Source organism: Emys orbicularis, chromosome 5 (assembly GCF_028017835.1).
Source record: "Emys orbicularis isolate rEmyOrb1 chromosome 5, rEmyOrb1.hap1, whole genome shotgun sequence".
NCBI lineage: Eukaryota > Metazoa > Chordata > Testudines > Emydidae > Emys > Emys orbicularis.
Genome location: NC_088687.1, coordinates 35576208 through 35589097, shown reverse-complemented (window position 1 = coordinate 35589097; position 12890 = coordinate 35576208). Strand labels below are relative to the sequence as shown.

The 12890-nt window shown below is 41.9% G+C and overlaps 1 protein-coding gene across 1 annotated transcript in view; it reads left to right on the top strand.

The window, feature by feature from the left end:
* Positions 1-10910: 10910 nt before the first annotated feature.
* Positions 10911-12890, top strand: part of BANK1 (B cell scaffold protein with ankyrin repeats 1) — a 233933-nt gene continuing 231953 nt past the window's right edge. Inside the window, exon 1 of the mRNA XM_065405166.1 lies at positions 10911-11340. Within this exon, the coding sequence (XP_065261238.1) occupies positions 10911-11340 (430 nt within the window). The remainder of the gene's footprint in view (positions 11341-12890) is intronic.

The following is a 12890-nucleotide window of genomic DNA, read 5'->3' as shown; positions in this document are numbered from 1 at the left end:
TAATTCTTCCCGGTTTGTGAGCAGCAGGTCTAGAAGAGCTCTGCCCCTAGTTGGTTCCTCCAGCACTTGCACCAGGAAATTGTCCTCTAAAGTAATTTTCTCCTCAGTTTTCCAATTATTTCCTACTCTCTTTTACTCTATTTTTCTTCATAATCTCTTCTAATCTCTACCTTGGAATGAAATTCCACCCTCCCACCTGCAAAAGTTCCTGATTTTCCTCTCTACCAGCACCATGCAAAAAAACACATTTTTTTTTTGGTTTCTCCTGAAGCATACTAGATTAACATTTTTCTTTTCAAACCATGGTTTAGAGGGCACGTTTTATGGTAGTGTTGTTATGCTTTTATGGGTGACCACACATCAGTAACCTACAGAATACTTTGGCTTGTCAGAAAAGTCCTTTCCTGCTATGGATGACTACATAAACTTTCCTACTGTTTCTCATTGCAGAATTAATAATACATTTTATTTCTACCTTTGACTCTGCTTCCAAGTATGAACAGTTGAAGCATAGCTTAATTTTGTCAGGTGGTGATAGTTTCTATTACATTAACTTTCACAGGAACACAGTTCTTCTCAACTTTATACACAAAATGCAATAACTTCAAAGAAAAATAGTGAGAGATAAAAACAGTAAGGGGAAAATTCTTGGTCAAAAGTGAAATACCTGCTATTCTGTATTCACCATTGAGAGCTATTGAATTATATCTGGACTTCATCTTTTTCTGTACCCTGTAATAATTATTTTACTTTGGGGAGTGAGGGAGGAGATCGAAGTCTGGGTGTAATGTAGTTTTCAAGTAAGCTTCCTTAGAGAATTACATCTATATTTTAAAGAGAAATATTTCTACAGGGAAAAATAATATCGTGATATACAAAGATGAATGTTTGGGGCATACAGTAGGTTTTTGGCTTTGTAGAGGCTTTTAACTGTTACTTGGTCTATAACTAGTGAGTTGGTGAACAGTTGCAGAACCTTTCATCTCTAAGAAACTGAGTCAAAACCAACCTAGGTGAAAGAAACAAATAAATCCTATCTGTTGAGTGTTATATGTGAAATACTGGCTCCACTGAAGTTAATAGCAAAAACTCCCTGCCTTACAAGGAATAGATTGGTGGTCTCTCCTTTTGTGAATGATGGATGGTTATGACAGCAGTTCAGGGTGCAATGAGGAGTTGTGTCACTACTTGCCCTGCAACCCTGGGTGTGTCACAATGTTTTGCTGCTGTAGCTGCCAACTTGGGATGTTCACAACAAGCCCACAAGCATGCAAGTCACACTCTGAGTGTCTGTGTGCTAGGCAGACCTGATTCAGTAGCTTGGACCCCAGCAGCCTATCTACAGACCCACAGCCACCCTCTGGCTTGCAGCAGCCTTGGTTACTACTTGCAGGGTAATACACACTCCCAATCCCGAATTTTCCCCAAACCCTGTGCTCTGTAATATCCTTCCCTCCACTGGACAGTTCAGAGAAATAAGGTTTGTTCTTGTAAAGAGACAAAAGCACATAACAGTTTAAATACACCCTTCCATTTAAACACAGAAGTGAGTTGATTTATAATGGAAAAAATGTAACACATTTATTAGCAATTGGACATAGGTTAAGTGATGCCAAGTAAAAGAAATAGTTTGAAAGGTTTACGGGCAAATAAAAGAATAAACATGCATCAAACTGTCTAAAGCTTAATCTAGCAAGGTACATTCTTTGTGTAAGTAGGTTTCTCATCTATATTCAGTTCCCGGAGACTGAGTGAAATACTTGCTATACTGTATTCACTATTGAGTTCTATTAAATTATATCTGGACTTCATCTTTTTCTGTACCCTGTAATAATTATTTTACTTTGAGGAGTGAGGGTGGAGGTGGAAGTCTGTGTGTAATGTAGTTTTCAAGTAAGCTTCCTTAGAGAATTGCATCTATATTTTAAAGAGGAATATTTCTACAGGGAGTATCTATCAATCTTTGGTTGAGGGACCCATCTTTCTCAGCTTGCAAGAGTTCTGGCCTCTTGTGTCTGTTTAGTGATGGATGCCAAAGATGTCGCCTGTCCTTGCTTATATCTTCCAAATTTCAGTGACCTTGCTTTAAGAGGCAGGATGACCTGATGCTGTTTTTCCCCTTCCTGTTGGCTTCCCATCCCCTTGCATGTAAAGTGAGGCTTCTGTTGTTTTGATTCCACCATGCTTAATTTGCATAGGAGACAGGTAAATAGCTGCCTTCTCTCTTGTCTGGGAGAGCATTTGTTTCTTCATGTTTGGACACAGACTTTAAAACATAATATCACTAAGTATCCATATTTCCTCATATAGTGTTAATACAAACATTTCACAATGCTGTTAATTAACAGTGTGTCATTAGCTTTCCGAAAAGACTTCACTCTATACACTTTATAACAGAATAATATTGTATAAATTAGTTGGTTCAATTGCTTATTCTTGAGGTTCAGACCCCTTGTCTTTATAGACCAATAAACCTTTGAAGCCCTTCAAAATAAAGTTTATGAGAAAGGGAACCCTGAGTCTGATGAAGGAAGCTCCATGCTCTTTCTTCCTCCATTTGTGTTTGCTGAAATGCAAATTGTTCTATTTCCTGCCATATCCTTCCGCAGCTGACTTGATGGTCCTGTTTACTGCTTATCTGTAAATTGAAGTAAACAATAGACCTGTTTTAACAAGTCCCTGGCTATACCTGGCTTACACATACTTTAGTCATAATTCCAGCATATATTCATAACTCTTAATATACATCATGTACATGCATCAAGCAAGAATATTAATGATCAGAGAGTTGTTAGTTTTCAGATGATACCTTACAAGGCACATTTTGTACAGATTATTACAATAGTGTGGAGGGTGTGAATACAGGAATACTTAGTGTCACAATGGGTTGTTGAATCTCACTGTGGCTGGGGAAGATATCTCATCTGATCACTTCCTGTAGGCTCCTTGCAAATATTCAAAGTAAGGGCAAAATTTTGCTCACAGTTTATATTGTAATTCTATAGTAATTTCACTGACTTTAATGAAGTTACTCTGGATAAGTAACTGTGAGTAGCAGTTAACCCTACATTTGATCACATATACCACTTTAACAGTGATTCCTGCCAGCTTTATAATAAATGTAATGTGGCAAGGCACCTTCTCAGTCTCACCAGCCTCAGCTGTTTTTTGCCTTGGTGAGATGGACTTGGGGTAAAACAGTCCCTCTTGGCTGCACAGGGGCAGTCCGCCCTTCTCTCAGCCAGTGTTTTGGGCTTGTTTTTCTCCCTTATGGGAGAAAATGCAGCCTCCCCTCCTGGAGAGGATTGCTCCCTTACTACTACTTGTTTACTGCTAGCTTGACAACTCACTCCTTTCCTTTCTTTTCCTCTCCTCTCCACAGGGGAGGGTTTAAAAAGGTCTCAGGCAGCCCTTAGTTGGAATCAGCTGATCCTAATTGACCTCAGATAACTCCCTCTCAGCTGACCCTGATTGACCTGTAGTCACCCCTCGTCAGTTGATAGGGAGGAGGGCCTTTTAACCTTCTGGGACTGTTTTCTACCCGCCCCCCCCGTACAGCCGTCTGTCCTGAGTTTATCATAGTAATTAACAAACACAGCTCTTACATTCATTATTAACAAAAAATGTTAAATTGAGACTGAGAAAGCAACAAATCAAATGGCACAAATTAAAAAAATAAGAGGAACACATAATGCAAAACAAACCCACTTTGTCTCCCACCTCTAAATCAAAGACAGCTGTATGTAATTTAATAGCACTTGCCTTCTTATTTAAACAATAAACATTTCACCAAACTGCTGTAATGAAGTACCAGTCCTATAAGTCTCCCCATAAACAAAAGATCAGGAAAGAAAAATGTCTTAAATTAAAGTTTATATGATACATGTCTTAGATCCCTTTCTCCAGCAAATGTATAATAGATACATCTCACTCACTCCCTTTCCTTACATAAATACACCATTGTGTGTTTTCTCCCTTTAAAAAACATCAATATTGCAACAAAGAGATACGGCCCACCTCTCAGTAAACAACTTAAAACTTTGAATATTAACCCAATCCTTCATACATAATAAGTAATGTATGATGTAGTATGTGAAAATTTTATTGTAATTTTGCCTTAATAAAAATCTTAAACCCCACCCTTCCCCAAACCACCACCTTTTTCATCTCCACTAAACAGAGGACATAGTCACACACTCACAGTGGAATTTGGGGTTTTGTATTCTGTCACGAGATCCCTGGGGTGCAGCCTGGGACTGTGGGACTGCTGTGCCCACTTAATTCTCTCCAATTCTTTCACAGTGCTTTGCTAGAGACCAGCAGCAAGCTCCTCCAGGCGCTGTGATCACTCAGCACAACAGCATGTGGAGCCCCACACCCAGCTAGATTGCATGAATGCTCCCAGAGACACTCATGAATCACACACAGAAAAGCACCAGCCTAATCCCCCCAACTCCCAGCACTGCACCTCAGGAATATACCATCTTGCACTGCTCAAAATGAGCAGTGCAAATTTATTAATTGGTTCAGCACTTCATCAATGGAAAGTGGATATACACCAGCCTTTGCAATACCTGAGCATATTTGCCACACACTTCATACAAACTCACTGGTAAAGATAAACAGTAAAACAGATTTATTGATTACAAAAGATAGATTTTAAGTGCTATTAAGTGATAGGCAAAAAGTCAGAGTTAGTTACCAAAATAAAATAAAATATAAGCACGCAGTCTAAACTCTCAACCCTATTAGACTGGGCAACAACTAGACTAAGCAGTTTTTCTCACCCCACTGGATATTGCAGCTCATAGTACTCAGATTTCCATCTCGAAATCTGGGCCAGTCCCCTTAGTTGGAGTCTTCAGAGTGTCCTTGTTGCTTGCAGCGTAGATGGGTGAAGGAGAAAGGCCCAGCATGTGGCCACTGTGTCTGTTTTATACTCTCAGTCCAATGTTCTTGGCATTGTCCAGGCATGTCTGGGGGCATTGCTGAGTCTCCAGGCAAGGTTGAGCAATTCCCCTGGTGTGGCCTCATGCAGGTGAGTCATTACATTGTAGCTCCCTTGCTGGACAATGGCTTTTTTTTTTGTTTTTTTTTCACTTTATATTATTTTTATTACAAATATTTGCACTATAAAAAGATAAACAAAAGAAATAGTATTTTTCAATTCACATCATACACATCCACTCAGTCCTATTTCTTGTTCAGCCAATTACTAAGACAACCAAGTTTGTTTACATTTATGGGAGTGTACTTATTGGGTTCCGGGAAGTGGGCGGCAAAGTCCGCCCACTGCTAAAGGATCCCCCCCCCAGCCTAAGGGGAAGATCTACAGGTTGTTTGACACCCCTCCTGGGTGTTGGTTATTTTCCTTGCTGTTGCCTCTGGGGAGCTAATATCTGGCTGATTCCCCAATGTACAGCATGTTTTAGTGACAACCATACAACACAATTCTCATAACTTCATATGCATTAATGATATACATATATGGACAGAGAAATGACTTTCAGCAGATCATAACCTTTCCCCTGATACCTTACAAGGCATGCTTTATAGGTAAGATCACAATTATATTGAAATGAGGAATATGGGGGTTACAGGACACTCCCCCAAGTTATAGAATGTCACATGTTCCCAAATCACTTAGGCTCTTTTGAGTATGAAATTTCTATCCAGGTGTATCATATCCACATGTGGTCCAGTTGTTTGCACAATATTTTAAAACAAAAACATGCATTTGGAAAAATATAAGGCTTTTTCATATTTCATAACTTAAAGGCATCTTTCCCACCATTCCTTCATCTTCAGACTGCGACTTCTCTTAAGTCTTGGACCGAGACAGTGCATAACCTTTCTGATGTCCCTCTGCACAGATATGAATTTCACCTTTTGTGTATATGATTTATATTTATGTAACACTAAAGGACTCAAAAGCACTTCACAGACATTTCTAGCCATGGGTTCAATGCTGCATGTCTGCCATGCATAGAACTCCTGCTGAAACCAACCTCTCTTCTCTTCTCTTCTCGTCTCTTCTCTAATTACTGGAAGACTGTGTCCAGTTCTGATGTTCACAAAAAGGATGGTGAGAAACTGAAAGGGATTCAGAAAAAAGTTACAAGAATGATTTGAGGTCTGCAAAGTATATCCAACAGCAGGCTGAGAAGTCACTTGATCACAGTCTAAAAGTACCTACATGGGAAAGAGATTTCTGATAGTAAGGCGTTCTTTAAACTAGCAGAAAAAGGCAAAATGAGATACCATGAAGAGACAAGAGAGATATATTCAGACTAGAAGGTGAAGATTTTTAACAATGAATACTTAACCAGTGGAATAATTTACATAGGAGTATGGTGAATTCTCCTTCACTTGAAGTCCTTAAATCAAGACTGCATGTCTTTCTAAAAGAAATACTGTAGCTCAAACACAAATTATAGGCTTGATGCAGAAATTGCTGGGTGAGGTCCTGTGGTCTGTGGTATAGGAGATCAGACTAGATAATTATAAGGGTCTTTTCTATCCCTACAATTTGTGAACTTCCATCTCCTCTTCTGACATTCCTTATGTAACTCTGACTAATAACATTTTTTTCTTTTATCCTTTTCTTCTGTACAATTTACCAAAATCAAGACAAGGATCTGAAAAAAAAAAAAAAAGCCTCACAGCCACTCCTCTTTCTTAAACTACTGTAAAACTGAAACCATTTTGCTTAGCCCAGTGTCCTATAACCAAATTCACGGTCCATTTTGGTCAATTTCAGTTATAGGATTTTAAAAATAGTAAATTTCATGACTTCAGGTATTTAAATTTGATATTTCACAGTGTTGTAACTGTAGGGGGGCTGACCCAAAAGAGGATTGTGGGGGAGTCACAAGTTTACTGTAGGAGGGTTGCAGTATTGCCAATCTTATTTCTGTGCTGCTGCTGATGGCAGTGCTGCCTTCAGAGCTGGGCTGCCGGAGAGTGGTGGCTGCTGGCATGGCGCCTAGCTCTGAAGGCAGCAGTGCAAAAGTAAGGGTGGCAATACCATACCATGCCATCTTTACTTCTGCGCTGCTGCTGGCAGGGCGCTGCCTTCAGAGCTGAGCGCCCGGCCAGCAGCCACTGCTCTCTGTCCACCCAGCACTGAAGGCAACACAGAAATAAGGATGGCAATAGTGTGACGACCCCCCCCCCCCCACACAATAACCTTGCGACTACCCCACCTCTTCTTTTTGGGTTAGGACCCCCAGTTTGGGAAACGCTGGTCTCCCCCGTGAAATCTGTATAGTATAGGGCAAAAGTACACAAAACAACAGATTTCATGGGGAGAGACCAGATTTCACAGTCTGTGACGCGTTTTTCATGGCCGTGAATTTGGTAGGGCCCTACCATAGCACTCAATTTTAGCTCTAAGTAAAATGAGAAATATAGTATTATAAAACACTTTTTATTAGAATTGCATTTTAAAACAGGGATGGAGAGCTATCTTGCATAAGGTTGATTTCACATTTTGACCATAGAAAATATGGAGGCCTCTATTTCAAATGTATTTTGAAAATTTTCAATCACCCCGGTTTGAGAGTGAGCAGCAATTCATTGTCAACCATTCTGGGATGCTATTATGTACTATACTATATATAAAGGATGAATTATTAGAACAGGTCGGCAACCTTCGGCACACGGCCCATCAGGATAATCTGCTGGTGGGCCATGAGACATTTTGTTTATGTTGACCATCCGCAGGCATGGCCCCCCGCAGCTCCCAGTGGCTGCAGTTCGCTGTTGCCGGCCAATGGGAGCTGTGGGAAACGGTGCAGGCTGGAACCGCAAACCGCGGCCACTGGGAGCTGCAGGGGGCCATGGCTGCATACGGTCAACGTAAACAAAATGTCTCGCGGCCTGCCAGCGGATTACCCTGATGGGCCGTCTGCCAAAGGTTGCCAACCCCTGGATTAGAAGCTAAGAAAGGAATGATGGTCCAGTGGCAATACACTTGACAGATATTGCAGGCGATCGCAGTATCTTTGCAGACCATATTATTTTATACCTATGAATAGTATTATGTATGACTGTTCTACTCCATGATGGAGGGTTAGCACAGCTTCTCTAGGAACTACAAATGGTGGGAGGGACTAAGGTGAATTACTAAGACTAACCAACTCTAGAGACATACCATACCCTGGATTGCTTTGCATATACTGGTTTAAGGTGGGTTTTCCAGCGACCAGCAGAAAAAGGGCTTTTGGCAGAAAAAGGCTGCAGGTAAACTGACTCAAAGCCTTTTTTTCGGATCCAGCAAACGGACAGAGTCTTCTGTCCAAGGGAGGGAGGCTCGACCCTTGCCAAAGAGTTGGAAGAACTTTGACCTACTAAGACCCCATAGATAATGCTGTGAGTCTGTCACGGAGGTCACAGAAGTCACAGATTCCGTGACTTTCTGGGACCTCTGTGACTTCTGCAGCAGCCGTGCGTCAGTCTCGGGCAACTACGCCTCCCCCCAGCAGCAGCAGGGGTCTCGGGCCTCAAGCTGCCAGCCCGCCCCCAGAGCACCCATGGTGCCTCTGGACCGCCCCCTGAGTACCCAAGATTTAGTCAGGGGTATATAATACAAATCATGGACTGCTCACAGGCCGTGAATTTTTGTTTACTGCTCCTGACCTGTCCATGACTTTTACTAAAAATACCCGTGACTAAAATGTAAGCTTTTTGCATGAGTATACGAATTTTTGTTGTGTCCTTATGTTTGTTGTGTCCTTATGTTTTGTCTTGTGTAATGCCTTTACCTTATGTAATGTCTTTACCTTAAGAATAAAGGTGCTTGCTTAGAAAGAGCAGCGTGGTAACTTGTAACTGCTGGCAGTATGCTGATCGTAGCCCTCGGAGAGAAAGCAAAGCACAGGCGCTGAATTTTTGGCAGGCTGGCTTGCTGGGGATATCACAGTGTAAGGCAGGGAACTGTGTAGGCTTAAAAACCCCTGGTCAGAGGACAGTGTTATAAGGGTCCCTACATAGAGATAGGTGATTGTGGGAAACTGGAGACCTGACTGGGAACGCCTGGAGTGTATCACAGAACTGGTAACACAGGAGCCATTACCCTGAAATGGTGATATCGCTAATCTAGGACTCTTGAGATCTGGGCTTTCTTCCCTGCTGTGCCCTGTGTGACTTTGGACAAGTCATTTAGTCTCTCTGTTCTTTAGCTCTCTATCTGTAAAATGGGAATAATCACCAGAGTGTTCTGAGGCGCTTTCTCTCTGTGAGTATATATAATAAAGATTGTGAGGTGCTCAGTAACTATGGTGATGGGGCCCTATAATTACCCAAGTTAGACCTTAGGATTTGACCTGAATAGACTCTGCAGAAAATCTTCATTACATAAGCATTGTTTCTTGCACAAAGGGTCATGTACTTATGCCACTGTTCTCCTGCACATGTAATATATTATATAAATGACAGAGGATGTTTGATTTATGAATTTTTAATTCTGTAATTGGTTAGTATTTATTGTTGGTGTGTGCTGTTGTGTGGTATGTGTTTATATGTCTATAAGAGCTATGCAGCTCCCATGGCTAAGCTTTGTTTGTTTACAGTATTTTAAAAAATCAAAATAACTCGTGTATAGTGGGATAGAAATGAACTTTCTGTTCATTTGGTGCTTTCTATTAAGAGAAATCTAAAACCGGAGCTTTTAAATTAATATAATTATCAAATATGTTGGGCCAAATTCTGTTCACACTTAAAATGGCATAAAGCAGGTGTAATTTCGTCAGTGTTGTTACTTCAGACTTACATCATTATAACTGAGTGTCGAATATGATCCATAGCATACAAACCTGTATTACTAAGCTAAAACTATGTAGTCTGTGGATGCTGTTGCTTAGAACCAGCTATGATTAACTTTGTGACAATTGCTATTAGAATATATTTCTATAATCCTTACAACATAAAAGAGCTTAAAGGGATAGAACTGTATTAATTCATTTGATGTCATATTGTATTTTGCTGTATACTGTTGTTGATCAATATATCAGTGGTGTCAATGGCATCCTATCATCTATAATGTCAGCATCATGGGTGTGCCGTTACCTACTTTATTTGACATTTCCTTTTGTTTCTCTAGCTGCAGCAACTTGCCAGATGCTGAACTATTCCCAGTTTTATTAGATTAGCATTTACATTAATATTTTAAAATAAATATATAGAAAAAACAACCAACCCAGTTCCCAACACGTCAATTGTTGTAGTGCATAAAATGACATACCAATCATCTATGTCAAGTCATGTCATAATGTGGTATGTCATATTATGAGGACAGAATATACTCAAAGTATTCTATTACTTTTTAGATCAAAACACTTCCTTATTTTCTAGATTAGTGTCTCCTGTTCAAGTTGTAATTAAACAGTTTGACACTTTAACAATTATTTTCTTATTGAAAGTGTCAAACTACTTCATTACATCACAAACAAGAGACATTTTCAACAACAAAATAAGGTGCTTTAATCTGTATTAAGTAGCAGCTGCACCAATATTTTTTTTGTAAATAAAATACAATAAAAATAAGAAAGTAATTGTTTTGAATATTATACTTTGTCTGCATAATATGACATGATATGTGAGATGCACTACTACTACTGCTAATGAGACATAATGAAATATAAAGACAATAAATACTATGAAAAGGAAAACATTAAACATATTTTGTTTTGAAACAATTTCAAAAATTTTCCTAAACAAAATTTTCAAAAGGGATATTTTATCAGAATTTCTATTCCACAGGAAATTTCAAAAATATTTATGTTCTGGTTTGGAACATAAATTTCAATTTTTTCTGCAAACAGTTGAAAATCCAATTTTCTATCTCTACCATTCTGTTTCAGATTACAAAGAGAAAAAATCTAACATGCTAGCTGTGGATATTAGATAAAATGGAGGTTAAAAATGTTTTCTTTCCTACAGAAAATACAAAGGACATTCTGGTGATTTATGAAGAAGAGGCAGAAGAATGGGCTCTGTATTTAAAATCGCTTTTCAAACACATTATAAAGGAAGAAGGAATCTTACTTTACAACCTAGAGACTTTATCTTTTCAGCATCTGGGGTCACACTCTCTATCCTGTTATAGATGTAAACTGCTCATACTATCAAATGGACTTCTAAAATGCCTGGATCAAAATAGAAGATATTTCTTGGACAGGGTCCTTGAGCCTCCAGGTAGGGTAGTGATTCTACTTTGTGGGGTGGAGAACTCAGACGTTCTACATGAGATACTGACCTTAGACCAAAGAAGCCAAGAGATCTCCACCGATCAGGATCCCGAGGAATATCTCTCCATTGTTGCTGGTGTTATTCAACAAGGTAATTTTAAATTTTAATCCTGCTGATGATATATTTGTCACTTAATTATGATTAAAGTTATCCTACTCTTAGATCCAGAATAAGTAGTATGCAACTTTGGAAAGTCTAACACTTCAGTGAATGTTCTTCAGAAGCTGTCTGGTGAGCTTAAAGGGATGATATACTCTTGTTTCTCTGACCCCTGGGTTCAGATAATTATATCAATCTAATGCCTGCCATTAGTATGGCTGAAAAATGTGTATGCATGTGTAGTGAGCCGGTGTGTCGCCCCTCCGTCCTGCATAGGGCCAAACTTCCCCTAACCCCAACGTGGGCGGAGCCACCGGGTCCGGCGCCCGCCCCTCCGAGGTCACGGCCCCGACCCGGAAGTATAAAAGCCCGCCGGCAGAGCTCAGTGGAGCCCAGGCCGGCAGAGAGAGCAGACGTCCCGGGCTGAGCTCCCGCTTGTGAGACAGCCGCAGGCCGCGAGCCGCCTGCTACCCCACCGCGCCGGTCGAGCCTACCTCTAGCCAGCTACCCCGAGGAGGACTGGCCAAGCCTGCCCCGGGCCAGCTACCCCGAGGAGGAGCCAAGCCTGCCCCGGGCCAGCTACCCTGCTGGAGAGCTGCTGGACCGGCCCCCAAGCCCCGTACCAGAGGAACCGATGCTGCTGGACTGGCCCGAACCCGGCGTCGCCGACGAGGTAGGCCCCGAGGGGAGACACGGAAGTAGCCCGGGGGTAGCCGACCCCGGTCAGGCTGCAGAGACCTGTGAGCCGATGTCAGTGTGTTTTGGTCAGGACACCCCACTGACCAGCAGCGGCAGTAACCGCTGCTAGGGCCCCGGGCTGGGACGCAGTGGAGTGGGTGGGCCTGCGTCCCCCCCTGCCACTCCCACTCACGGGTGGCAGGCTTCCCCCCTCACCCAACGCTCAGGTAGGAACCTGGGCCTGCTTAAACTGCTTGTCTGCTCAGCCCCTGCATCCAAGGGCCTGAGCTGTGACTGTTTGTGCCCCGCCCTGATCCAGGGCCTGGGCTCCTTAACTGCTTGTCTGCTCAGCCCCTGCCCCCGAGGGCCTGAGCTCCTTGACTGATTGCTCGCTCAGCCCTGCCCCAAAGGGCCTGAGCTGGGACTGTTTGTGCCCCGCCCTGCTCCAGGGCCTGGGCCTCAGGACTAACTGTTTGTCTGCTCAGCCCCTGCCTGAGGGCCTGAGCCCAGAGCTAACTGTTTGTCCGCTCAGTCCCTGCCTGAGGGCCTGAGTCCAGAACTAACTGTTTGTCGCTCAGCCCCTGCGTAAAGGGGCCTGAGATTTGACTGTCTGTGCTATAGTGAGCTGGTGTGGCGCCCCTCCGTCCCGGAGGGTAGAGCCCCGGCGCGACCCTACTACAGCATGTCTCATAACTTTCAGTAAAAACAACGAGGAGTCCTTGTGGCACCTTAGAGACTAACAAATTTATTTGGGCATAAGCTTTTGTGGGATATAATCCACTTCATCAGATGCATGGAGTGGAAAATACAGTAAGCAGGAATAAATATACAGCACATGAAAAGATGGGAGTTGCCTTACTGAG